The sequence below is a fragment of the Larimichthys crocea genome, chromosome V (genome assembly GCF_000972845.2).
Source record: "Larimichthys crocea isolate SSNF chromosome V, L_crocea_2.0, whole genome shotgun sequence".
NCBI classification, from domain to species: domain Eukaryota; kingdom Metazoa; phylum Chordata; class Actinopteri; family Sciaenidae; genus Larimichthys; species Larimichthys crocea.
The window spans coordinates 2,160,373-2,188,044 of NC_040015.1; the positions used below are offsets into that span (position 1 = coordinate 2,160,373).

Genomic DNA, 27,672 nt, shown 5'->3' on the forward strand with positions numbered 1-27,672 from the left:
CAGTGCCGCTTTAACGTTTAAGCAAGTCTATTTGGGACAGTGTTGCTGGGCGTGGCCTCTGATCGCCTTCACCACGTGCGACTCATCATCCAATCTCCAGTGCAGAATAGAACTAGAACTCTATGGTCACATCTAGTCCACTTCTCCACTTGTAGCACGCAGAAACATAACATTAACATTTGCTAATGAGCTCTAACACAGAGCGCTGAGGCTGCTGGGAATATTTGCATGTGAACAAAAGGATTAGAATATTTTAATTTGAGCTGATAACGGATGAAAGGTTGAGGACAAAGTTCTAACAATTCATCCTGAACATGAATATCACTGCTGGTCAATTTCAAAACACATCACCTAGTTACAGTAGATGTGTAATTGAACTGATTGAACTAGAAAGGTGCAAAAGTATTCTGTGCAAAGCTACTGAAACTTTGAATAGTGTCAACTGTTTATGTCTGTCATGCGTGATGTGAGCAGGTACTGACGTTTGTAAGGATGCAGATACATAACAACAATAATAATTCATCAACTACAGTAACCAAAATGTTTTAAAAATGTAAGAGCAGAGAGTTCAAATGTCTGTGTAAAGATGTAGAAGGTAAATAAAAGGTTGTAAATTAAAGTCAGTACTTGAGTAAAGTACAGAAACTACTTAAGTACAATTGTGAAGTATTTGTACTTCATTACTTTAGTTGTCAACCTCATGATGAAGCTAGAGGAAAGCTTAGGGGAGTCTTTAGGATTCTTGAGACCGACGTCTGTAACATGGCTTTAAACAGCACGATATAAAAAAAGAAAATGTTTGAAGGAAACCACAATAAACCATCTTCCATGTTTTATATTTAAACTACAGAGGACACGAGCTGCGTTCAGGATCTCCTCACCTCATGCAGAGCATGTTGGACGACGGGAACGTCGGCCAGCAGACCGGACCAGTCCAGCTCGATCTGTCTGAGCTGGGAGTGGACAGAGCACAGATCCAGGTCTGAAGTCTGAGACGGTGAAGCCTCCTTGTCCTCCGGACCTGAGCCTCTGTCTGCTTCCTTCAGCTGGACCAGCTGAGCTCCAGCACCGAGAACAGCCACCTTCAGTCCAGATCTGACTTCCATGTCTTTGATTAAAGTCTGAAACAGAGCGGCTTTGTTAGTCTGTCCACCATCACAAGAATAGAATGAACTAGACTTGAAATCTTTTTAATTTCTCTGTGGACAGACATCAGGAATCTTAAATAATACAATACAATAAATAAAGATATAAAGTTAGTTCTAGTTATATAAGTTTTCATGGGAAAAAGTTAGGAACCATTTGATTAAAGGTAAATGGACGAGGGCTCACCACAAACTGGAGGAAGTGTTCACGCCTCTGTTTGACATCCATTTCCTCTTTGGCTGTGACAGACAGCTGGTTCCATTTGTCAATCATCCCTCTGGCCCCGCCCATCCATTCAGCCAGTACAGCGGAGTCACGAAAAAACCTGATTATTGATGGAAAATAGATCCATCAACACATCTGCCAGAAAAGTGTCATCATCTAAAGAAACATGGAGAAAGCTTCTGTATTCTGAAGTTGTCTCATCTCTCACCTGCTCCTCAGCCTCCTCTTCCTGTCCAGGGTGGTGCGTTCATGCTCCACCCTCTTGTGCAGGTTTTTCCAGCGTGCCTCCAGCTCGCTGCTGGACACGCCCACTCCTCTACAGCCCGCCATCTGCAGCCAGAACCCCGCCTCCAGCAACCGGCCGGAGCGCGCCTTGTTTCCCTCCAGGACGCCGTGCAGCTCCTGTCAGACACACAAAACACACACATGTATCACACACTACAGATGTAACGATACACTCAACTCACAACTTGATACGGTTCATGATTTTTTGCTCACGATATGATTTTCTCACAATTTTTTTTTTTTAATCAAAATGAGCTACACACAAATTATGACCAAATAAAATTATCTTTTTATCTGTAGGAAAAAAATCTTTACAGAAACGCTCAAACAGTTTGTGTTCTCTTATAAAAAGTGCAATTTACGTGGTCATCTTAAACAACAAAATACATGAAAAATATTGCCCAGGTAATTTCTTGCACTCTTGCGTTGTTTTTGGGGAGAGGAGATGCAAAGCCTCTGGTCAGGGTGGTTTGCCCCCTCTGCAGTTTTCGCTCACGAGGTGGTGTAACGTTACTTTGCTTCGCACTGTTGTGGCGGTTAATATGCTGCTGCATGTTGCTCGTGTTGCCGCTATATGTTAGCGGTCTCTTGCAATGTTTACATGCTGTTTGGTTTTGTCTGTCCGTTTCTCACGGTTGTATTTGTGTATATAGGGAATGCAAAATGTTGCCACACAGGTGATTTCAAACTGCTCAGTGCGTCCTCTATTTCAAAACTATTTTCATGTCTTCCCTTGTTCTGTGGTCTGTACCTACGTAGTGACGTGAGTCACGTGACTTGACTTCTTCTTTTTAAGATAATTTTTTTGGCCTTTAATGATAGGACAGCTGAAGATAGACAGGAAGCAGGGAGCAGAGAGAGGGGGAATGACACGCAGCAAGGGGCCGTCCGATGCTGGATACGAACCGGGGCCATCTGCAGCGAGGACTGTAGCCTCTACACACGGGGCGGCCGTGACTTGACTTCTGATGTTGAACAAATGAATCACCAACCAGTGACTTTTTTCTAAAGATAACGTAACCTATTTCTAATTTAAAAAAGAAGAAAAAGAACATATCCTACTTCTCTCGCATTTGCGCAGAATCACGATTCATTTTTTCTGTGAAACGGTGCAAATCGTCACGCATTTGTACCGATTTTTTATCGTGTCATGATGCATCGTTACATCCCTATAACACACATAACACACTACTACACACTACTATCACTACACATAAACCTTCCCAAAATGTCAGCTGCATGTACAATTTAATTTCAGACTCAAACACAAACTTCAGACTATGCTGAACTTTGTATTTTGAGCCTAATGCTAACCTTAACATGCCCACATGTTAGCTGGCCAATGCTACAACGCATTTTGCAAAGTTATGACTAACTCTATTCATCAGTTTTATTAAATGTCGTCGTATTTGCATTAGAATATTTTGTTCAAGAAAATTCTTATATTGCAAAAGCTACAGCTGATGCTAGTGCGTAGCTAGTACACACAGTGTAGTGAGTCTGCACGGAGAACATGCTTAAGCACTGCTGGAAGTCACAGCGAGCAATAGGGTTGTGAACGATAAGCCGATGCGACCGGATATTCGGTTTAACAAGTGAGAGATTCGGCTGCGTCGGTAGCAGCCTCCTCAGTCGATACGAATTAGCCATGAATTCCTAGATGAATCGGTTGTAGAGTCATGGATCGGGTGTCACAAGACTTTGGAATCGGTTGGTGGCTTCACACACTTTTGGAAAAAATGCACGCGACTTCAAACCCCACCGGGAGCATTTCAGAAACGAGTTGTTTACTTGCTCAGATTTGGTCATTTTCCCGGAGTATGTTCTTCTAAACATGCTTCTACATGTGTTAATATGCTACGTAGTTCATTAGTTTCACTTTTGTCTGTTTTTACGACCGGCAGTTTGCACTGGGTATTTTATTTTGAAAATCCACCGGATTCTCTCCAACAAATGATGTTCATTCAGCCAGAGCTTTTTTTGGTCCATGTCTAAAAATAAATACATTGACATGTGATTTTGTTGTTGTTTGTTTTCATTTTATTTTTGCCAGATCCATAAAGCAACAGTGCTTGGGGATATGTGGTCTTTTACATATTTGAAAAGAAAATATTGTATTGTACTGTAAGATAGTCACTTTCATAGAATTGGCTTCTTTATTTTACAAAACATCTACAATAAACATTCTTTAATAAAAGTATATCGTTGTTGAATCGTATCGTAACCTGTGTATCTAGATGCGTATCGAATCGTTTATCACAGAGAGATGTGCAACCCTAACAACCAATAAGGCAAACCATCATTAAAAACTTAAATTAATATTATATACTGTGAATTATAAATTCTTTGTTTTCGATTACACAATACATTAGCATAGTAGCATTAAACTGAAAGCACAGCCAAAGTTGATAAAGTACGTGAATGTTAAGCCATGTGAGTGTGATAAACAGAGTCTGAGATGTCTTACAATGGCTGCTGTAAGAGCCTCCATCCCTCAATGTCCCCGTCTTCACAGTCCATTTCTGATAAATAACAGACACATTTCCAATCCCACAGCAGAGCAACAGGAAATATGAACCCAAATGAATTCTAGTTCGCTCAGCTAATAACTCACATCAAAGCCGAGGAACATCATGTGCTCCTACAGAAAACAACCCATTCGCTTGTATTTAATTGAGCCAATTAGGTTTTGAGTGCCATGCACAAAGTACGGAGCGTGGAGAGCGCGCTCAGTAGTCCCTAAATGAGCAGAATGGAACACTGCAAAATGCGCTCTCTGTCCTCTGGTTGGCTGCCTCTTGGTAGATCAGTATTGTCCCCCGACGGTCAGAGAGAGAGCATTATTAAGTATTAATAAAAAATTACCTGGTAGATGGAGAGCTTCTCCAACATCTGCTCCTCAGAATCACCCCCCTCGTGCATCTTGGGAAATGAAGTGTCAATGCTTTTCAGTAGGGAGTCCAACCAGGCGCTGTCCTCCTCCCACTGTGACCACATCTGAGACGGATGGACGAATGATGACACTATTAAAATCATTCCTGACAGTTTTAATTAACGTTTAACATAAGTTCACAATGAATTTGGGTGAACTTTAGGTTCACACAGAGATCAGTGGATTATTTGATGCTGATGATGATCAACAAAGTCATTAGGATTCATCCTCTTGGCACCATCAACATTTTAGGCTAATCCATCCCATCAATTAGGCTGACACGTTATTAATAGTGTTTGAAATTAAAAATCTTTAATGCAGCAAACTTTACCTCACACAGTATTTCAGTTTCTGCAGTTTAACTTATTTGGCACTAAGCTCAGTTTCCTGATTATGTATGTGTACCTGTAATGTTTCCTGCATCCTGGTCCCTTTCTCCAGTCCATGCTGCTGCAGTCGGGTCACCTCAGCCTGCAGGCCGGTGACCACACCCTTCCACCTCTGGAGGGCGCTCTCTGGGATGCTCTGGGTCAGGTACTGCAGGATACTAGAATGATGGCCCAGGAACTGAAAGAACCTCTGATAATAAAAACAATTCATAGTGTTAAAGATGATATCTTTATTTCTTTTAGATAGCAGGGCACTCTGAACTGTGACTGACCGTGTGACTGCTGTGCAGCTTTTGGAGCTGAGCTCTGTCGTGGAGCTCCATGTCAGGCTGCCGAGCCAGGCGCTCGGAGCCCAGGGCGAGCAGCTCCTCCAGGCTGTGGACCAGCCGCTCATACTGCTGCTGCAGCTCCGCACTGCTCCTCAGCTCGCCACAGCGTGAACGAACACCACGCAGAGCGCCATCCAGCTCCACCTGCACATGGAAACATGGAGACGGGTTCAACATGAATACATGTCAGCAGCTGAATGATCACTCATTCACTTGGCTAAACTTCTAAACACCTGACCCAGGTCTGACGTTTACCAGCTTGCATACCTGCAGCTGTGTGGCCGGGTGGATGAGAGAGGCAGACAGGTTGTGTGGGTCGGCCTCCTCCAGCAGAGAGCTCACCTGCTCAACCTGCTGCTGCAGAGACTGCTCCACAGCCTGGAACACAAAAACACACGTCCATGATGATGAACGTGTCAAACTCGTCTGAACACATTTACTTTTTTTGGCTGCTCCTCAAGCTGTTGTGTCTTTTTCATGTCACCTTGCCAGCTGGATGAAGTTACATCCACCTCTCCTCCATCCACCATATGACACAGAGATACTGAATACTGGTGCATGAACAGTCAGCATTCATTCACTCTATTTATCCTGTTTTCTGCAGCTTATAATCACAACAAATTCAGTATTTCTACCCTGGGAGAGCAAAATGTGGCTCACATTCAAAACTTCTTGATTGATTGAACTATCTTGATTAAACTACAGACAAGAAGCAGTTACAGATATGACCTTTGACTTTTGTGAACACTGCAGACATTATTTTCATTATTGATCTGCCAATTCTTTTACTGATTAACTGTTTATTCATTTATGATGTTTAAGATATACAGCTTTGAGAAGCTGGAACCTACGGAAGCCCAAAGTGGTCATACATTCATACATTTTATTTTCTTCTGTTTTCTCGTGATAGTGAGTTTGTTTTATTTGTTTTCTCCAGATCTCAAGTTATTTCTGTCTTTATGTTGAAATAACAAAATGTTGTTATCCCGAAATAATAATAATAATTTTCTTGAGATAACGTAACTTTGCTTTCCTGTGGTAACGACAAAATTAATATGAAATATGGTGAAAACAAAAGGATAGGCTAGTACATTAAACCACTGCAATTGCAATATTCTCTTCTTCTCTGCTGGGCTATCTATCCTTTTTTCTCGAGATCTCTAATTATTAATTATGATATTTCTGGAAAACAGTTTTGTTATCTTGAGATCTTGAGAAAGCGATCCCGTTATCTCGCGATAACCATATTTATTATTTCAACGTAATGACATAAATAACTTGAGATCTCAAGAAAACCAAAAAAATTAAGTTGTTATCACGAGAAAACAGAGGAAATAAGATGTACGAATGCATGGATGCTTAGGGCTTCCATAGGAAACAGAACATGTTTGGCGGTTTTGCTTGAAAAATGACAAAAAAATTATATGGATCGATTATGAAAATAGTTGATTAGTTTATAGTTGATTAATTGACTTATTGCAGCAGCTCTAACGCCACCAAACATCAGCAGTCTACTGGAGTCATTCTGATTCTGAGCCGCTCTGTAAAGTCAAACAGTACCTGTAGTTGTTGGTTCGCGGCTCCACTGAACTCATGGACTGTTTGGTGAACAGTCGTCTGGTTAGAGGTGAAGGCTGCATGCAACTCATTTAGTCGTATCTGTTGGTTGAACAGACAACACTGCTTTTTTTAAGTGCATGCACACATACAGTACAGGCTTTTATTTTGAAGGGACAAGAAAAGGTTATTTTCATTTACAAACGTTCTAAATATGTTAGATACAGTGAGTATAACATATTTATTATGAAGAGGAGGTGAATTATGAAACACAGACCATGATCACAAACACAGTTCAGATAAAATGTGATTAAATATTCACATATTTAAATATTTCAGGGTCGATCAGCGTGCTCCTGTTTATGTCTGACCTGCCGCTTTGCATTCTGGTCCTGCAGGTCACTCAGCTGCTTCTCTCTGCTCGTCAGCGCAGCCCGGACCACCGGAAGGACTCGACACACATCATGTACACACTGCTGACCGCGCTGTGACCCCAGGACACGGCTGACCTTTGACCCCTGAGAGGCCAACTCCTCGCCGAGCGTAGCCAGCTCTGCTGACAGACTCTGGAAGGGAATCCAGACAAGTTCAGTTTACAGTGAAGTAAACTGCTGCCATCTGTAGCTGCTGTTAGCTAATGTTAGCTCAGTTTGTTAGCCAGGCTGCCTGCACCATGAGCTCAGAACATCAGGGCAGTGCTGGTGTTTGTACCCCAGGTAATTTGGACCACCGGCAAGAAGAGGAGGAAGTTTTCAGGGGGGTATACTGACAGGGAGAGGAGCCAGTGTTGTGCCAGAACCGGAGCAGAATCTGTCCTGACTTCACTGTAATCTATCAGATTCTATCACATTTGGATAGCAGCTTAGCTAATAGAGACTTGGTTTGGGAGGGTTAATAAAATCAATCTGAAATGATCCCTTCTTTTCTACCCTGAACGAAAATATAAAATGAATTTGAGTTGGTTTAGTCTCACCTGCAGCTGCAGCAGCCTCAGCTGCGTGTCTCCTTCGGGTGTCGTTCCGGCAGGCGAGTGCAGCAGGTTGTTGATGGAGGATATGGACAGGGACGTGCCGTGCAGCACATGAAACAAACCCTCGTCCAGCGTCTGATGAGAGCCGTCCATGGGGGAGGCCTGGTGACGGAGAGTTCAAAACCATGAGAAAACATTTCAGAGAGACAGAAGACAGATTCATACTCTGAGTCCTGCATCAGTCCAGCATGTCTTTTCTCTTTCATGTTTGTCTCCTGCTCTTCTTTGTATGATGTCAAAATGTTCCCTGTGGTAAGAGACGACATGGCGGAGAGTTTCACATCCACTCACTTTAATCTGAGAGAGAAATGAGCTGGATTGTTTCTCTTGTTTTCTTCTCTGACACGTGATTCTTAATCTTTTCTCTTGATTCAGAAGCTGAGCTTGATTTTCATCGTTACATCACTGACATCACATGACAACAAGACAAATATAAATGAATGAATTAATCACAGGTTATCATTTATCATTTATGTAGTATCATACAGAGTGCTCCAGGGTGATTAGTGACATCTAATGGTGAACCTGTTCATTGATACATTTTCCTTCTTAGTGTGAAGGAGAAAAAAACTAAGTTTGTCCGTCCTGGGCTACTGTAGAAACATGGTGGACTAAATACAGCATACGATTTGACTGATATTCATTTTTTTAGGTGGGTAAAATACACACTAGCACATCACCGCCTAGTACAGGTAACACCACGACTATCCCTTTAATTTATATCTGATATCGTGTGTGTCACATGTATATAGGATCATGTATAAGCTTGCTCATACATATAGAAGACCCATGATTTATTCCATGGCTTGAACCTCAGGTAGGGAACCTCTGGTCTTTAATATGAATCCACACAAAGACGCCTGTGTGCACCTGATCCAGCTCCGGCGCCGTGCGTCCCATCTCTCTCAGGTGACTGATGTGGGTTTGGAGCTCTTTCAGGGTTTGTGTGCCCATCATGCGTCCTGCTGTTCCATCACTGCGCCTCATAGATGAGTCTGGCACCTTCAGAGAGAGAGACACACACACAGGACTTTCATCAGGCCCTGCAGGAGTCCCCCATCACACCAAAGACGCAACAAAGTGCCTTGTGCTCAAAGAAGGTGATAATCAAGCACGGCGAGAACACCGATTTTTCGTTTTGAAAAGTGATAATCAAGCACTTCAGCTCTCACGATGAAGGCCTTACCTCAGAGGGGGGAAGCAGCAAACTCTCCTCCAAACTCAGCAGCCGACCGCGGAGGCGATCCCACTTCTTCTGAGTAGAGTCCTCCTCCACACCAGCCGCAGCAGGAGGCGACCTGCCACGAGAGAAAAGGCTGAAAATGAACTCTTCAGTTCACTTCATCTTTCTTTATTTCTCTTGTTTTCTTTCACCAAACAGCCCCTGCTTAACAGCAGACTGGAGCTGCAGGTTTAATGTGTACATCTCTCTGTAAATTGTCAAATTGATATAAAATCTGACTGATTGGAAGTTAGAAGAAAAAAACTAAATTGCATTTCCTTTACAAAATTCTTTATTTTATTTCATTATTTCAGTTAAGTTGATTTGTGTATATAATAATATTTAAGTTTGAATATTTTTTTTAATGGAGTCAATAAAAACAAATAAAGATTTGTGAATGTGTAGAGACTGATACACTAAAAGAAAAGCTAAAACACATGCCACACACTCCGTAATATCTTTATATTGATATAATAATAGTAGTGATACGTTGCATTACCATGGTGACGGCTGGTTGTGGTCCTCCGAGTCCTGGCTGTGGAGTCGAGCTCTGCTGCCCTGCCTGGCGATGGCCCGAGTCAGTCCTCTCTGTTCAGTCAGCTCCTGCTCCAACTCCTGCACAACAAACAGAAACATATAAACAATAAACAATTAAACAAACAAACAAACACATGAATAAACGAATAAACAAACACACAAATAAGCAATTAAACAAACAAACAAACAAACAAACACATGAATAAACGAATAAACAAACACACAAATAAACAATGAAATAAATAAATAAACAATTAAACAAACACACACACAAACACTCAAATAAACAAACAAACACAAAAATAAACAATTAAACAAACACAAACACTCAAATAAACAAACAACAATCAAACAACAAATAACAACAACAATCAACCAAACAGACAACAAGTTGGGGACCACTGGTCTAACACAGCTTGATAAGGGCTGTTAAGCCTCGCGTGAAGCAGTCTGTACCTTCTGCTGTTGTAGGCTGCTCTGTCTGAGCAGTTTGTTTCTCGGCGAGGAGAAGATCTCCTGAACGCTGCCGCTGCGCCTCAGCTTCGACTCCTGAGGACAAACAGGTGAAGGAGAGACATGGAGGAAAAACTAAAAGCTCAAAACTCATAACTGTAGTCAACAACTTCATTGTCATTCTCATCATCATCTATCTGATCATCTGTGTTTAAAGTTTGTAACAGTGCACATCGATTGGCACCTTGAAGATGTGTTTTGGTGTTTGAAGCTGTGGACTTAACTTGGAGTTAACTGCTCTGGTTAAAACTGGAACAATCATTTAAATCACTAAGAGTGACGGGCAGGCCTCGGCCTCAGCCCTCAGACTCGTGACCCGTGCCTCTGCTTGGCACCTTCAGAACCTGAACAGATCTGTGAGCCTGTGGAGGTTTATCTGCAAACGTGTTAATAATTATCAGGGAGTGACTGCGGCACACGGCACCATCAGCTCTGCAGTCTGCAGCAGCAACAGCTTTTAAACTGAACTAAACATTTGAATTTTTCCTGAATGAATAAATGTATCTAAATTAAAAACACCATGGACAGGTCACTTCATCAAAGGGTCAAATTATATCTGTTTATTATAAAATATACTGACCCGACACACGAGCATTGACAGTATTTCAGACTGGCTGTACCTTCTCCTGTGGCTCTTTGTGTGCCACGCCTCGCTCCTCTCCCTGCCTGTCCTGGAGCAGCTGCTGGAAGCAGACCAGGTTGGCCTTCAGGAGCTCCAGCTTGGAGGAGAGCAGCTCGGCCGCCTCGTGCTGGGCGCCCACAGCTCCCAGCTCATCCTGGTGCTGCCGGTCGAGCGCCGACAGGCTGACGACTTTCTGCTCGATCTCCAGGAACATCTCCTGCACATGAACACACACAGGAAGCCGAGGTGTAAACATCTTTGTGGGAACAGATCTGAGGTCAGCTGTGAATAAAACACTTCGTACATGATGTTTGAGGCTGATCTGGGTCAGGGATAATAGGAGACAAGATCTCATCAGCTGCTGTTTGTTTGCCCACAAAGCTTCGTTCAAATGTGACGTGTGACGCTTTAACCTCTGAAACTTTAATGGAGGCTCGAGTTTCACTCTCAGGTCAGCACGGAGGGAATCCTGGGAGGAAGTCACCTGCCGAAGCTTTGAATGAATGATGCCTGCGAGGGCTGAAAAGTATGTCTACAGTCAGTAGCCAGTAATGCTTGTTTTTTTACTCTGCATGATGAATGGAGTCACTTTGTGAACTCAGTTTTGACATTAATCATGAGATAAACTCATAAAATATCCATATTTTACTTTGTCATGAGAGTTTTAGAGTTTAATCAACCTGTGCGACAGCGTGTGACCATTCACTGATCTGAAAACTACAAAGCGCAGGAGAGGTTATGTATATGGAATGTATATTTACAGAATAGTCATTTATGTTTTTGGCTGAAGATGTATTCATTCAGTTTCTGCAACTACAGTCATTTTGTAAATGAAGTCCCAGCAGTGAAATTTTCTCACACACAGTGTTATTACCCACCCTGACATCAATTAATTCAGTCATTTAATATGTGATGTAACAGAATTTATGAAACATTTTTTGGGTCCAAACATCAGTTTTGTTGATGTCTCAGTGTTGAGAGACGTAAAATGTCATTTCTAATCAAAGTGTTACTTCATATATTTTCCTTTTAGTGATGATTTCATCAAAATGTCACACACACTGAACAAAATGTCTTTTTAAGGACCAGAAATAAAGTCAGCAGCTGAGCACACGGATGAAAACAAGTCAAGTTCGTACATAGTCGGTAATTGTGTAGTTTGAAAAAAATATTTTAAAAAATGATTATCGCTGTAAAGTAGCACTCAGAGAATCATCATGTCAAAGAGAATCATTTATAAAAATATGATCAGGGTTGTTTGTCTCTATGTGCCCTGTGATGAGCTGGATCACTGTGACCCTGATGAGCGGTTACAGATGACGGATGGATTCATGTTTATTATCTGGTAACATTTTTATTTTATTTATAGACTAAGAGGTTGCAGAGAGTCACAAATACGTTGTGAAAATAAAAATTCCATCACAGATATTTTGATTATCATCACTGCTGTTTAAATCATTAAATTGGTGATTTTAAGTTTAAGTGTAAGATTTATTATTGCAGCTCATAAAAACTTGATGTTGCACAGTTATTGATGTTAAATTAGTGATGGTAGCCATGCCTCCGCTGTGCCTGCTGTTTGCTTCTGCAGACGTGTTTGTTTCACAAAGTTTACAACTTCAACACTCGAGCTGATCTCTGACATCCTGATCTTTGCCAGTTCGGTCACCATGTCTGCAGCCACGCTGCGCCCTCAATGCAAATATCCTCGAATGTTTGTTCACCTGTGTTTTCTGATAAGAACCAAAGAAGAGCCGATGTTTAACACGATTTCACTGAACTCAAAGCTTGTACAAAGAGTCGCTGTCGGATGTTTGAAGTCGAGCTCTGAGTTAATGTTTAACAAGACGATTGTTCTTTCACTTTCTCCAGAAGTCTCTCTGTGAACAGACAGACTGACAGACTGACAGACGGACAGACACAGGTCAAATCAGAGCAGGTGACGGTTAACAAACTCTGCTCACTGAGACTGATCTGAGAACAGCGGAAGAAGGAAGTAACAGTAAGATGCAGCAGGAGACATGATTCATTCAGGACGGCTGACAGCAGAGACTGATGTTTGAATTAAAAACATGGTATCATTATTAAAGCAAAATACAGATATTCAAACATTCTTCAAGATTATTATTTCATGAGACAGAAGCGTGCTGTATGTGTTCATGTATTAATGTGAAGCTTTGCACAGACAAAGAAAAAGAAAAGGTCAGTTAAGAATCAATCTTTAAAATAAACGTTTAATTCAATTAAACTGAATCATACGTTCTAATCTTTTCAGTCATGTGACGTCCTAGCTGCTCTTACATGTAGCTGCTGTTAGCTGATGAGAGTCTGGACTGTACACCTGCAATAATTAACTACGACTCTATGATCAGTTAATAAACTTTAAACATTCAAAATGTTGCTAAAGAGTGAGATCATTACATTTGCTTCTTCTGTTTTAAATTATAAATTCATCACTTTGTGGCAAATTTAGATCAATAAATTAAAATTTTCGGTCCCACCCACAGAGCCACAGCACGAGCTCTGATTGGTCGTTCGTTAAATGACGCTGAGATCTCATATAAATCAGTATTTATAGTGAGTGTAATCTCACTGTGGTAAATATGTTTCTGAGTTAGCATGTTGAAAGGAGCTGCAAGAATTTGGAGATGAGTCATGAGTCATGTTTTGCTCTTGAAGTGACGTTGCACAACTTGAAATGTTTGTAGAGTCACATGACTCGAGCAGTGATGTATGACTGTCTGGCACTCGCTGACCTGACAGAAGCAGGTTTATGATCTCAGACTGTGATCATTTAAAAAACTAACTTTTAATGAGTTAATGTTATAATTATGATGTGATTTCAAATCTTGTTTCAGATTTATTCAACTATGTCTCCAAAAACAGTTCAGATACTTTTCAAGTGTTTAGAATGACTCGTCTCTTGTTTCGTCATGACGGCGTAACAACATTGAGACAACGTTACGGCTGCATTGAACTGTCTGTGTCTCTGTGTCTTTTTGTTAAGAGGAACACGGTCTGTGCTTGTTTCGATCATCATGATCATGATTCTCCTGAGAGGTTTCACAGCACTTAATGAGAGTTTACAGTTTTTTTATTGAACTTATAAATGAATATTATTTTAGGAGTTAGGCATTTAAAAAATCTGACATGTAACCTGCAGTGCTTCAGAATACAGAGATACTTTAATAATACTCTGTCCTGATATTTCAGCAAATATCACATTTTATTTTTAAATTTTGAATTTTGTTGTAAATGTCACAAATAACTGTGGTGTTTTCTGATGGAAGCTGTGATTTGGTCGAGCTGACATGAAATCTAAAAGTTCAAACGTGAACTAAAGGTCGGTGTGACACTTCTTTCTGTGTTTGAGTGACTGAAACTGCTTCACACTGAAATACATTTAAAACAGCAGCTAAATGTGATCTGGACATCTGAAAATATAAAAGTTATATATATATAATCTCAGCCTCGTCTGACCCAGTTTGAACTCAGGAAGTGACCTGCTCACCTGGTGGGCGGAGCTTACCTGGCAGGTGAGGAGTTGCTGCTCCACGCCGTCCTGCATGGTCGATGGACCGGCAGCTCCGGAGGCTACCAGGCTCCTCTGGGCTTCCTGTAGCCACAGCTCCAGCTGGCCGACCTTCTCCAGGCAGACATGGAGGACACCTTCACCTGGGTTGGGCCCGGGCTGGGACCCGGCTGACTGAGGCTCCTCGGGGGCCTGGGACACAAACACAACACACCCGGCTGAACCTTTCTGCTCCAGGGTCGCAGGTAGAGAGGGGGAGGAGGAGGGGGGAGGAGCAGGGGGTGAGAGCTGAACTCCCGCTGTAGCTTAAAGTTGTCTCCACCTGAACAGGTTCTAATATTGATCCAAACAGACAAGCCTCCACCCTGCCTGCTTATCTCTTTCCCTCGCTCTTTAGTGTCTCTCCTCTTTCTCTCCCTCTCCACTCCACCCACCTGTGGCCGAAACCACTTCCTGGAGCGGTGGCAGGGCTCCAGTGACAGCGACTCTTTTCACAGGAAGAGTGTGTGTGTGTGTGTGTGTGTGTGTGTGTGTGTGTGTGAGAGAGAATGACAGAGAGACAGAGAGAGAAAGAAAAGAGGCCTCGGGCTAACAGGGGTGGAGCTGAGACCGAGGGCCGGCTGAGCTGAGTAAGCAGTAAACACAGAACACAAACACTTCTCGACTTCCTCCTCCAACTGTCTCCAACTGTCACTCATCTGTCCTGTTATTCTCTCACAACTTCATCTGTAGCTCTCAGTGCTCCTTTGTTTTATCCTCTCCTCCTTTAGACTTTTTCCTTTTTTAGCATTTTGCACAGTGCAGGTTCAAACTCTCATGACTAAGCTCTGTGCACACAGTATCCAAAAAAAACCTCCTCCTGTGGATTTGATGCAGCCTTAATAGGAGGTGAAGACCAAGAGTCAACAAGCCTTCTTTAAATGTCAGGATTATTCACAAAGGCTTTCATGTCACTCCACTCTAATGTGAATATGAACAGGCCTCTATTTGTTAGGGGAGAGTATTTCTTATCTAATATTGAGACAACCTTGAATTGTTCCTTTAAATGAATACTTTGTGCCTCTGAATTGCAAAATGATGTTCTGAAAATGTTTTTGCTCCCCCCTTCTGTGTTATGTAGAAAACACAACATGTTTAACAGTCCAGACTGTCGTAAGAAACACTGATAGAAACTATCATTTCCGCTGTAAACAAAGTGTTTAGGTTCTCCAGGGGCTCTAGAATTGTTTCTGGGAAAATCAGCATTTTGGGACATAAGAAATCCTATGATGAATTTTTGATCTATGGAGGTTTAATATTTGTAAAACCTTTGTTAAGCAAATAAAAGTGATTCAAGAATATTTCACGTCATCACAGTGTAAAGTCAAGTCGGTGGTCGAGTGGAAGCTCAGACAAACTCTACTGTACATGTTCAGTGGGCCGCATAGGCAGGAAGTAATCCCTGATGCATGATAACCTTTAAGTGTGTATGTGCCATGGAGAAGACTTAAAGTTGAATCTAGAACCGAGAAGTCTAACACAGGTTCTAGAAGAAATTTGTACTCGGGATTTGCTCCTAAAAGATGTGACGAGTTCTGAGGATTGGTTGTGGCTGCATGACTGCTCTAGATCCGAGTGTAGAAGTTCAATGGGTTGTTCTACAAGATTCTAGATGAAGCATTAAAATCTATACTGCTAGAAGACACAGGATAGTCCAAGTCTGCATCGAGGAAGAATGAGAGGTTTCTAGATGACAGTGGCTCTGTGTTTTCCTTTAGAAAATGTGACAAGTTCAGAAGAAGTCTGAAGTTTGGTCGCAGTGTATAAGAAGGGGTTTTGGAGTTTGCTCTAGAAGAATTAAATAGATGATTCTATTCAATTCAAAACCACGTAATTAATTAATAATTAGTAATTCTGAGTTTCAAAATACAATTTCAAACAGTTTTAAATAATGTTCCTCTTGATATTTCTTCTGCTCTGTTTGAAAATAAATTCCCAAATGTAAATGCAAAAATGTAACAAAGATGCCTTAAAGGTAAATGCAAGTGAAACAGCATTCACCAGGGTTGAGTGTGAGTAAACTCAAAAACTGTGCAACCTGCACACCAGACTCAGAGGTTGTGTAAAAGGTCAAACATAAAATCAACCAGTAAATCAACAAGTCATTGGTTATCTTGTAAATGAACATCAGCCTTTTCAACTCAGTCCATCAGTGAGTTATTCAAGTGCAACCAGACCCCAACTCGACATCCACTCCTGCACAGTTAGAGGGTTAGGAGGAGGACGGTGCTTTTATTCATGTATCATGCTGGAACCAGGAGTGGTAAGGGTGATTTGATCTTATTTCTTTTTGATTACCGGGGCAGCTGCAGGATGCAGGTCCTCGGTGTGATTGTGTCGCTGCAGTCTGACTGTTACACTGAGCTGAGAGGCTGTGTGTGCAGGTGTGTTTTCTGCTGTTTCTAGAGGACTTTCACAGTTTACCAGAACTTCTCCAGATGTTGGCAGCACCGGTCTTTGAGACATCTCCATTGACCACACACCGCTGTCCACCTCACTGCCCTCTTTGATTTCCTCTTTAGGTGTACATAAATCTTTTGTGTCTTGTGTGTTTTGTGTGTGTGCTCTGTGTATATACTATGTATGTCTTCAGCCCCTCTGGGTCATCATCCCCCCTCCATGCAAGCCCCCTCTGTCCCTTCATGAGCTCCTGACACAGAGAAAGAGAGACGGAGGAGTAGATCACTGATGTGGGTTTATTTGTATTTGTGCTCTTGTTTGGATATGTAGACAGAATGGAAAGACAAAAGTGGAACAAGGTAAAAGTACAGCACATGCTATGTAATTTAAGACATCTCAGTACGGCTGCTTTCAGGTGAAAACCATGTATCTCAAAAACTGAAGCTTCTTGCAAGGACAAAGCTTTAAAACATCTTGCACGAGCGAGTACAACATTTTTTTTATTATTATTTGAGTACAATCCTTTTAATTGATTAATACTAAACCAAGACTAAATTTGAATTATGTGGTTTTCACCTGCCAACAACAGCGTGTTAATCAGTAATCATGTCAAACCAGTGCATTTTCATGGCCATCAGTTATCTTAGAAAAGGTAAAAAAGCTGCATTGTCGAGAGCGAACGTGATTTTCTCTCCACTCTCTCCCCTGCTGCCAGGCAGTGACTGAGCAATTAAAGTCATAATTACCCAGTTAATCAATCAGCTCTGTACAACACCAATTAATTGTCATGTTCAACTTATGGAAATAAGAATTGCAGATGCATATAAGCAAGCAAACAAGAGTTTATTTTGACAGATATACTCTGCATTTGCTGGCAAATGAGCTCAGATAGTAAATGAAAGGCCGACAATCAAATCTATTTTAAAACACCATTTCCTATATGATACATTAGAAAACATCATTCACAAAATATGTCTATTAGTACACTTTGTTTCTGCCTTTTATAAAAACATATCAACCCATCAGAATTCAGATCCATGCAAAAGCTTATTACAGACTGTTAAAACCGTCCACCCCACATGCTAAATACTATAAGTCTGCTTTCTGGTAAAATAGTAACCATCACCCTGCCAACCACTTCTCACATAGTTGCAAATAATCTGCTGTGTCATCTCACTGGTGACCACATGTCAATGAATGGGCAGAATTACTCTGAGTATGGACGAGCTCAGTAGTCCTTCATGTAAACACAAATCAACTTGGAAAAAAGTTGATCTTTGGCACACGTCTAATTTAATTATACTATCATATCCTCTGTTCGATTAGTCATAATGCAGTAAGAAACACTGATAATAAATCCAAATGTCTGACAAAATGTCAACATCTCTGAACTGCTGGAAGCCAATATCTGGAATTCTCCACATCATGCCATGTAAATGCACTGAGGGTTTAAAAGTGAGACTTTCTAGAAGAGCCTGGAACCTGGCTTAGTACCAGAATCTTTCTAGGGCTCTAGATTTGATTCTAGGAAAATAATAATTCTACAAGACATATACAGCTCTAGAAGTTGATTTGAGATAAAGCCTTTAAATCTAGGATTGATGAAGACACAGGAAGGTCCAAGTTGAATCAAGAAAGAGTTCTAGAGGAAGCCTTGTTTCTAGATGACATTGTCTCTAGATCCTAGAGCTCTGCATTTGTTTGTTATAGAAGAGAGGAACGCTTTGAAATTCAGTCTTGATTCGAGAGTTAAGGTTGGCTCTAGAAGAAGCCGAGAGACCGACGATAGACTGTAAACACTGATGTTCTAGGCTTGGTTCTAGAAGGAATGACAGATCTGACTTTGATTCTAGAACACAATGGGAATTCTACGATGGGTTCTAGAAGACATTGTGGGCTCTAGGATTAGTCTCAGAATAGATGTGAGATCTTAGGTCGGCTCTAGAAGAAGTCGAAAGTGCTTAGATCAAGAAGCAGTGAGAAGTTCTAGTCATACAAGTTCTACATCTAGGAGACTACACATTTCTGCTGGGCTCCAGAGTCGGATTTGGAGACGTTTATGGTGGAGGCTTGAGTGTTTACCATGCTCTCAGGCAGTGACTGAGTTGTGACTGTGGCCAGCGGTTTTGATAAAGCTTCTGATGAACTTGCTTCTGTGGTGTCAGTGGGGCCCTCAACATCCTGAAGAAACATGAGCGGGGTTAGAAGATCGATCAGGTCAGTCAGTTAAATTCAATGATCATTTAGTTCACAGGGTTACCACAAGAGATACGGAATCACATGTTTACTGATACATCAATGTTATGGATTTATATTACAATCTCTAATGTTATTGAGATCTCTTTTTTGTAATCTTGTACAACCTGCTGTATTGTAAAACAAATTCAAGGGATCTTATCAGCAATTTTCAAAATTTATTCTGCGTTTTTATTTGTTTTTGTTCAACAATAGAGCTTTTTTGAATAAAACATATCAGGTTTTGGATATACCGACTACTTGTAAGGATCAGTTCATTGTTGTTTTTGGTCTTTTGATTGGATTTGATAAAACGTTTTAACAACACGAGTCAATGATGATGTTGTTTGACAGTGTGGACAGTTAACTTACCGGCCTATCTTCTCCAGTCTGTTCAGTGCTTTGTTCAGTAGCAGCTTCAGCAGTCTCTTCTGGGACAACCAGAGGTTCCTAACACCAACAATGATACAAGTTCAAAAAATCTATATACACAATCAACCCAAAATGCTAAACGGTTACAAGAGAGAACGTTTTTGGTAACCTTTTACGAGTTAACTGAATTCAGTCATCTATGGCGCTGTTACACTAATAACAAACACTGTTCAATACTGCCCTCTAGAGGAAGAACAAAATACAAGAAGGTTGAAGTAGAGTACATGGGATTGGAAACTGCAGTGACTGAAGAGATGTTTTAAAGATCAGAGAAGGGTTAGAAGCAACAAGCAGTTAAGGTGGTAGTAGAGGCGAGGAACTCACTGCCAGCAATGATGTGGAGAACAGAGTGACCCAGGTCAAAAAAGATCTGATCTTAGTCAAATAGTTTGATCATTTAATTGGAACTAGATCATCAGGATTTACTCCACTGGGATTAGTCATATAGTCTCAGGTATCAATATAAAATAATCTCCCATTGTAGGTAGCTGACCTTGGGTCACAAGGAACTCCAAAACAGAGGTTACTGAAAGGATTGTAGAAGACAGGAAGAAAATGGATTAAAGTTTTTTTCCACAGCAGCTCATGATTTTTGTTACCTCTGGAGAAGCGGCAAGGAAAGTATCCCAGAGCCACCATAAAACACCTCTTCCACCTTCTTCCACTCTCTGCTCCTCACTCCTCCCTTTTTTTTCTATGGCTTCTTCAGCCTGGAGCACGCCTCCATGTTCCCGCTGCTGACACGGAAACACCATGTGCAGAGTCACATGTGGGGATGGTCAAAAGTGCTTCTGAGACACCGAGCTGCAAGCTGTTGCTGCTAATACTAATGTCATTTATTACTTTTATATGTGGCCACTATATGTCCGTAGACACACCGACTAATTGTGGATTTTAGGTGGTTTAGCCACACCCGTTACAAAATGGTGCATAAAATCCAGCAGATTGCCATAAAATTTCCTTTAGAATAGGTCGTAAAAAGCTTGCTAACTTTAAACACTGCACTGTCATACAATGCCACCTTTAGACCTTCCTGATCTGAACGCTAGCAACCACAATGAATGGTGCCTGCTGTAAAGTTTATTGGTTTAGGAGCATTTTCATGGCTTGGGTTAGGCACATAGTCATGTAGGTAGTGCATAGCGGGCTTACAGCCATGATTAGTTGCAAGCTAAAATGTGGCAGGGAAGTGTGAATCAGGAATACCCCTTTTCCACCCCTGTGGCCCTGGTACTGGAACCAGCTCCATTCAGGGTTTAACAAGAGTCAACCATAAATGATCTTCTTATTTGGAATAAACCTGCCTTCTGTGTGAAACATCCATGCTGAACAGGGCCAGCCTTTGCTGCTGTGTTTTGACTTCAGTTATACTGACGATATATACGGTATAAAATGTTTGAGAGCCAACTGGGCGCTTCCAACTTTGGGGTAACAGGGAAAGGCCCTTGCACAATGCAAGGTCTATAAAGACATGGTTGGCCTGCACAGAGTCCTGAACTCATTCTTCAGTCACTCCCATTTAACACCTTTGGACAAATTCCTGCAGACAGTCCAAAGCCATCCAAGAAGAGTGGAGGCTATCATAGCAGCAAAAGGGGGTCCAACTCATGGTGCCCATGGTTTTACAATTGGATGTTCAACAAGCTCATATAGGTGAGATGTTCAGGTGTCACTGACTTTGGGCCATACAGTGTATGTATTAACCTTTATAATCTCTGAAAGAGATGGTATGTGAGGTGTTTGGTGTTTGTTCATTACATGGATATTCAAAAACTTGATTTCAATGAAATTTGGTAAGGATTTCTTAACAATGCAAATAAATATATTTGAATGGTTTCTCATGAACTGCTGCATTGTGACTGGGTGCTCAGAGAGTGTTATAGTTTATTTAGGGACATTTAGCTATGATGCTTATAGTAAATTAACATTAAAACTCAACACCAGTCTTTGTGTCAGAAATATTACATCAGCATGACAGCAGCTGGTGAGGTGAACATGAGGACCAGTTTTTGGTAAATGTCTTCCTGCCAATGAGTCCGCAGCAAACTGCAAACTTCAACTCGATGTCCCACAATCTGCACTTTTAACATTATGTACTGAATTCATAATAACTTGTAAGAGAAAAGATTAGTAGTTTTAAGCATGCAGGGAACAAACACAACATTTGTGATATGTTAAATAACTTTGTTAACACATGGAGGAACGGGTGAGGATACATGTTAGTACAATCACTCCACACTTCTTACAAACCATAAGTGTCATCTTTCAAGGCGTCAGGCAGTGAGTACTTTATATTCAAAACTTTTATTATCCAGTGATTACTTTCATGTGAATGAAACACACTGAAGATCGTACGCATGTAAATATTAGTTTGGTTGTTTCTTTCAGTGTTCAAAAATAGGATGTCTCTCTGGCTTCCTTACCTGAGTGCTTTCAGGTGTCCAGGACTTTCTCTGTTCAGGTGAAGACTGCTCCACAGTCAGCAGTGTGGCTCCGGATCGCCTCAGAACGTCGACTTCGACATGGGCGATCCTGATTTGGCCCTGCTCCTCTTCCTCCTAAGAGACAGCACAAAGCAGTTGTTGTTAAACTGATTATTCCTGGTGACTTTAAGGCTTTGATAAGATTAACAAGTCAAAAAGTTTAATTTATTTTAATATAACGCTGTGAACCAAACTCACCTCAGCCTCCACCAAAGTGGATTTCAGGAACTGAGGTTGAGAGGTCATCTCATGGGCCGTCACAGCTTTGATTTGGACTGGAGTGGGAGGCTGCTGGATGAACAGAGCAGGGACCTTCTACAAAAAGAGTAAAGCAGAAGGTTCAGTGAATGTAAACTTCTAGTTTAAGTACCTGTCCGCCTGACTGACTGACTGACTGACTGACTGACTGACTGACTGACTGACTGACTGATTGATTGATTGATTGACTGACTAACCTTCTCCAGTTCCAGCAGCATGGTCTGGAGCTGGTCCACTACAGTAAAGACAGTCAGAGTCTCTTCAGACTTGTCTGGAAGACAAAGGTCTGGTTTACACTTCTGGATTTCTGCAATAGTCCTCCTCATAGACTGGATCCTCTGCTCCACAGCCTGCACATATAAGAAAGGCATTCAGAAAAACAGATGTTTCTTTTTTCATCCTAAAACAAAGACATAAGACAATGACACCAAGTTGATATCCAATGAAAACCACTGACGAAAAAGATGTTTCCTTCATCACATCTCCACATCTCACCTTGAGGCTTTCTTCTCTGGGGCTGGGGAAAGATTCTGGAGATGATAGTATGGTCTTGATTTCAGCCACATCATCCTCCATCTTCTTGACTTCACTTTCAATGGCTTCCACCTCCTGGATAGCACAAGATCAATCAATATTTACAAGACACAAACAGAATGCTACATGAGCAGAGCCACAAGCTAAGAAGAATAAAAGAAATACAGGTTTACAGATTGAAGACTCACGGCCGCAGCGTGCTCCAGTTGAGACAGAGGAGCAATGAAGCTGTCCTGAACGTTGGCCACTTGGCTATCAGCTTCGATCAGTTGTTCCTGGAGAGTTGTGATGTCACAAACCTGTGACATTTCCTTCAGGACCGAGCTGAAGCCCTGTAGAGTGGTTCGGATTTGTGCCGAGTCGTCCAACACCATCTGCAACACAAGATGAACATCAATTTTTGTTTGATTTGAATTTTTGGAATGCTTGATATTTTTCTAACCAAACTGAATGGAGTAACAGATTAAAGTGAAGTGTTGCATAAAGAGAGGGTAGTGTTGAAAAGACAGACCACAGTTCAGTGAACCAACCTGCAGAGCCTGAACATTGGTGCTCAGACTTTTAGCGGTGGTGTAGGTGCAGGGGGCAGCGAGCCACGACTGAGCCTCAGCCATCCAACTCTTAGAGCTCTTGATCATCTCCTGATGCTCCTGAAGCCAATTATGAATCTGAGCAGAAACACAAACAATATTTAAATGATAAGCTTGATCAAGAAAACAAACTGACTGTGTGACTCAAACTACTACACATTCACCTACAGAGTGTTTATAGTGTTGCTAACATTTCAGCAGTGTCTGTTTCACGTAGAGGTTTGGCAGATCATGAACATTCATGTGCTTACACCAACCAAACCTTAAACACAGTGGTGTAATATCAGAAAACTGTTGAATCTCAACTAATAAGCTGCTAAAATGATACAAATACTGGAGATGTTTCCAACATGTTACATGTAAGAGCTACAGGAGTCTTGAAAGGACAAAAAAAGATTTTAAAAAGAATTTAAGTAACAGAGTTTACTCATCGACAAGAAGTAAACCCGAGTTGACTCCAGAATCGAACTGACGACAAAGTAGCTCGTCCAGCTTTCCTCTCTCTCTTTACACCCACATAACGGCATCAACACTTTTTACTTCCGTTCCTCCACATTTGGATTTTACTGATTTGCATTTCCTGTGGCTATATAAGCACATACCGTTATCAGGCCATGAGGCCTGATTCAGGACTCTTCATAAGCCTGCGGCCCCTCAGGGCCTCGATTCAAGACCACGTCTCTTTTACTTTAAAGCTTGATGCTGTTACTTTGGGTCTTTTGAGGACTTTCACTCCTCCGACACCATTATTTCTGAGGAGTTCTACATTTATTGTTCCCCATGCTAGTATATGTTTTCACAACCAGTACTGATTATATGTGATAATATAATTATTCAGACTAAGACTAACTATTCAATGTTAATATAATGGGGTATATAAGTTTATTTTATTATAGCAAACTGTATATTTTGAAAACAGAGTGTGGGGAATTCTCCATAACATAGGCAGACTATCCAAATAAAGAGTTTCCGAGGACATTATCAAAACGCGGATGACAGAAATCAGACGTCTTTGCAGAGACAATAATTAGGGAGTTAAATCTGGAATACCAGCTCATAAATTTCACAACATGGTGATATTTACTGTACATGTGGGGTAACACATTTTGTAAGGAGGGAATCATTGACTGTTTCCTAATGACACCGTTAAACGGCCTGCTAACGAGTGTTCACGAACAAATATGAGTCACACATAACAAGAGATGTTTATCAGTTATGACTGAAAGCAAACAGTATAAGCATTAATTAAACATGTCTGGGCTGCTTGGTTTAAAAATTATGAGAGCAACAAAGAAAACACATCATTAGACATAAGTTGCTGTTTGACACCAAACAAACCTGGAGACAGCAAGCTTGTAATTATGACTCATGAATCATAAACAGGTTAAACACTGATGCTTTCAGATGTGAAACAGAGGAGTGAAGGGAAGTGAAGTCATTCTGACCTTGCTGATGAGCGTTGTCCTCTGCTCCGCCTGTTTGGCCAGCTGGGAGTGGAGCTGCTGGACCTCCACGAGTCTTTCAGTGAGGTGCAGCGCCTCCTCTGGATTCTCCAAGTCATGCATGTCCATCTCCAACGCCGCCAGACACGAGTGCCAAACGTCCAGCTCATCCCACACACGCTGTGCACGCACACACACACACACACACACACACACACACACACACACACACACACACGTAATGAAGTTCACAGGTTTCATGTGTAAGCATATCAGTTATTATAGTTTTGTATGAGTCATAATTTGATTTTAGAGATGTTTGCTCATTTCTGTTTAGTATTCTTTAGAAATAATTAGCTTAAGCTTAGTTAGTATTAGTTCTTTTTATTATAACATGGGAGGTATTTGTCAGATTTAATAATTTACAACATAAACACAACACTTTACGAAGGCAGTTGTTGACAAATTTGACCAAACTGACTAAAACAAAACCTAAAGTTGTTTCCTGTATATTTTTATTTTAGTTATTCTGTAATAAACTACAATAACCATGGTGCATAGAAGCCGAAATAACTAGTGATCCAGTGAATATTGATATTAATATTAGATTTTACACGACATGACAAACTGAAATCTTTATTTGCTTTATAAAAATATCAGATATCATCAGGACAGAAATCATTTCCACTTACATTACATCATTACATCATGTTATGACTCATTTTATTGTCTCACCTCAACGTCACGACTCACCTTCTGAGTGATCTTAGCTTGAGTCACATCGGGGCTTCTCTTTTCAAGTCTTTTCTGAACTGACCTCAGGCCAGCCTGGATCTCAGACAACTTTGCCCCCAGCCTGTTGACAGGATCGCTCCTCTCCAACGCCTCCCCCACCTGATGGAGGAATCAGGTACAAACATTGTAACACGTGCATAGAGAAGGAAACGTCTTCAGTTTGTCTGATTTTCTTCTTGGCTGTGTTATTAAATTAATTTGTTAATGATGCATTTACTACTTATCTTCTAGTTTCCATCTTAATTATTATTCTCCTTTCTGAGCCGTACACAGATGATTATCCCATTTCATTATCGGTTCAAGCCACCAAAAGCAGAATCAGAAATTTGCAATTCCAATCTGTAACACCTCTGCTTGTGTCAGACTTCTTCCAAATAAATTTCCCTGAAGGGCCAATTAATTCTTCAGTTTGACATCAGCTCAGATCAAACGTGTCACGTACCTTCACTTCCACGTGCTGCAGCGACTGTTTCACCTCCTGCACCTGGCCTTCGATCTCCACTGGTACCAGAGTGTACATGTCGCTGTACTTCATCTTCAGGGTCTCCATGATGCGCTGGAGCAAAGCCTTCTGGGTACACAGCTGGCTGTGAACCTCCTAAAATCAGAGAGAGACAGAGAGAGAGAGGGAGATTGTTTGACTGAAGTTGACACGGAAAAACAAATAAGAAAGGCAGTCGGATAACTCTAGAAACTGATTTACATCGAGGGTGGTCAACAGCGAAAATAAATAATACTTGTAAGCAGTCATACCAGCAGCACAGGTTCTGTCAGGAAGGCTGTAATTCTTACATAAGTGTGTCATTTTTCAGTCTAACAGCAGATTTCTTGCAGTGTTTCGGAACAAAAGGATGCAGACATCGATCTCATCTACATCTCTCTCCGAAGAGTGAGCTCTCAGTGCTTTGTTTAGTAGTCAGTCTCTCTCTCTCTGTCTGTCCTGTCCTGCTTTCATCAAACAGAGTCTAACCTCTTCAAAGTCCTTCAATAAAAAAAGTGAGCTCTTTCCACCTCGACGAGATTCAACTAAAATAAAAACACATTAAATAAAAACATGTGTTAAAATGTGAGAGATAATACAGAGGAGACTACCTGGGTCTGAATATGTCCGATGCTCCGCTGAAGAGGGAGGTGCATCTTGTTATCACTATGGGAAACTGTGTGTGTGTGTGTGTGTGTGTGTGTTCTCTTATGTCTATCTTTGTGAGGACCAATTTACGTTTGAGGAGGTGGAGGAAATGTGTGGAATGAGGACATTTCAGGCAGGTCTGTACATTTTTGGAAAGTGACGTCGATTTAGACATTTTTAGAAAAGATTAGACAGTTTGAAGGTCAGAACGTTTCAATAAAGTGGGAATGTCAACACATATACAGTAATAATAAAATAATAAACCATTAAAGGTCAGGTGTGTCAGATTTATAAGGCTCTGTTTACAGAATAAACTCTCTTTTTATTAGTGTCCAACCTAAAAATCAGACTTGTTATGGTTCTGTTATATTTACAGATGCTACAGAGGAACTGTGGCATCTGTAAACTTTAAGGGTTATTCCAGGGTTAGGCTACAATTAGGCTTACACTGAATTTAGGGCTTAGGGTATGTATTATGTCCTCACAAGTACAGAGGTAGATACGTGTGTGTGTGTGTGTGTGCGTGCGTGTGTGTGTGTGTGTGTGTGTGTGTGTGTGTGTGTGTGTGTGTGTGTGGAATGACTTGGCTACAAAGGCCACCTGGAAGATCCACTTACAACACAGAACAAAAGGTGTCTGGTACAAGAGGAGGGGTGAGGGGAGTGGGAGTGATGGGGGTAATCGAGGGGGGGTGTTCAGGTCTTTCATCAACACAGACCTTCTGCAATGGGAAGGGACATGTGTGTGTGTGTGTGTGTGTGTGTCTGTGAGGAGAGAAAGCTGGAGTGGATGAGGAGTTGGCCTCTGCTCAGGTTTCAAGACAAAGGGCATAGTGATTCTGCGGGTTGGTGGGTTCACACAAGTGAACTCCGGGCCTGAGGCCAAGCTAACGGTTAAATTCAGACGTTTCATATTTACCACACAGTCCACAGCCTCCACCTGTCTGTGTTTATTCATAACAATATTAACGATATTTGTGAGCTGACTGTATCAAGACTGAGACAAACAAATGTACA

At 41.3% G+C, this 27,672-nt stretch overlaps 2 protein-coding genes across 5 annotated transcripts in view; both read right to left on the minus strand.

The window, feature by feature from the left end:
* Positions 1-14,717, minus strand: part of LOC104929860 (nesprin-2) — a 74,715-nt gene extending 59,998 nt beyond the window's left edge. For 3 of the 4 annotated variants that reach the window (XM_027278704.1, XM_027278703.1, XM_027278702.1), the window contains exons 1-16: positions 14,317-14,717; positions 10,786-11,004; positions 10,109-10,201; positions 9,615-9,730; positions 9,080-9,191; positions 8,764-8,895; positions 7,837-7,995; positions 7,235-7,429; positions 6,867-6,965; positions 5,574-5,684; positions 5,250-5,450; positions 4,994-5,167; positions 4,522-4,653; positions 1,580-1,773; positions 1,333-1,471; positions 882-1,121 (exon numbers count right to left, since the gene is read on the minus strand). In XM_027278704.1, the coding sequence (XP_027134505.1) occupies positions 882-1,121; positions 1,333-1,471; positions 1,580-1,773; positions 4,522-4,653; positions 4,994-5,167; positions 5,250-5,450; positions 5,574-5,684; positions 6,867-6,965; positions 7,235-7,429; positions 7,837-7,995; positions 8,764-8,895; positions 9,080-9,191; positions 9,615-9,730; positions 10,109-10,201; positions 10,786-11,004; positions 14,317-14,355 (2,355 nt within the window). In that variant the 5' untranslated portion in view covers positions 14,356-14,717. The remainder of the gene's footprint in view (positions 1-881; positions 1,122-1,332; positions 1,472-1,579; positions 1,774-4,521; positions 4,654-4,993; positions 5,168-5,249; positions 5,451-5,573; positions 5,685-6,866; positions 6,966-7,234; positions 7,430-7,836; positions 7,996-8,763; positions 8,896-9,079; positions 9,192-9,614; positions 9,731-10,108; positions 10,202-10,785; positions 11,005-14,316) is intronic. The other variant, XM_027278706.1, reaches the window with a different exon arrangement.
* A 2,316-nt stretch (positions 14,718-17,033) lies between these two features.
* syne2b (spectrin repeat containing, nuclear envelope 2b) overlaps positions 17,034-27,672 on the minus strand; it is an 81,449-nt gene continuing 70,810 nt past the window's right edge. The window contains exons 69-80 of the mRNA XM_019264052.2: positions 25,970-26,125; positions 25,486-25,626; positions 24,736-24,912; positions 23,231-23,368; positions 22,889-23,074; positions 22,662-22,775; positions 22,364-22,516; positions 22,107-22,223; positions 21,849-21,983; positions 20,025-20,162; positions 19,366-19,443; positions 17,034-18,939 (exon numbers count right to left, since the gene is read on the minus strand). Coding sequence (XP_019119597.1) covers positions 18,766-18,939; positions 19,366-19,443; positions 20,025-20,162; positions 21,849-21,983; positions 22,107-22,223; positions 22,364-22,516; positions 22,662-22,775; positions 22,889-23,074; positions 23,231-23,368; positions 24,736-24,912; positions 25,486-25,626; positions 25,970-26,125 — 1,707 coding nt within the window. The 3' untranslated portion in view covers positions 17,034-18,765. The remainder of the gene's footprint in view (positions 18,940-19,365; positions 19,444-20,024; positions 20,163-21,848; positions 21,984-22,106; positions 22,224-22,363; positions 22,517-22,661; positions 22,776-22,888; positions 23,075-23,230; positions 23,369-24,735; positions 24,913-25,485; positions 25,627-25,969; positions 26,126-27,672) is intronic.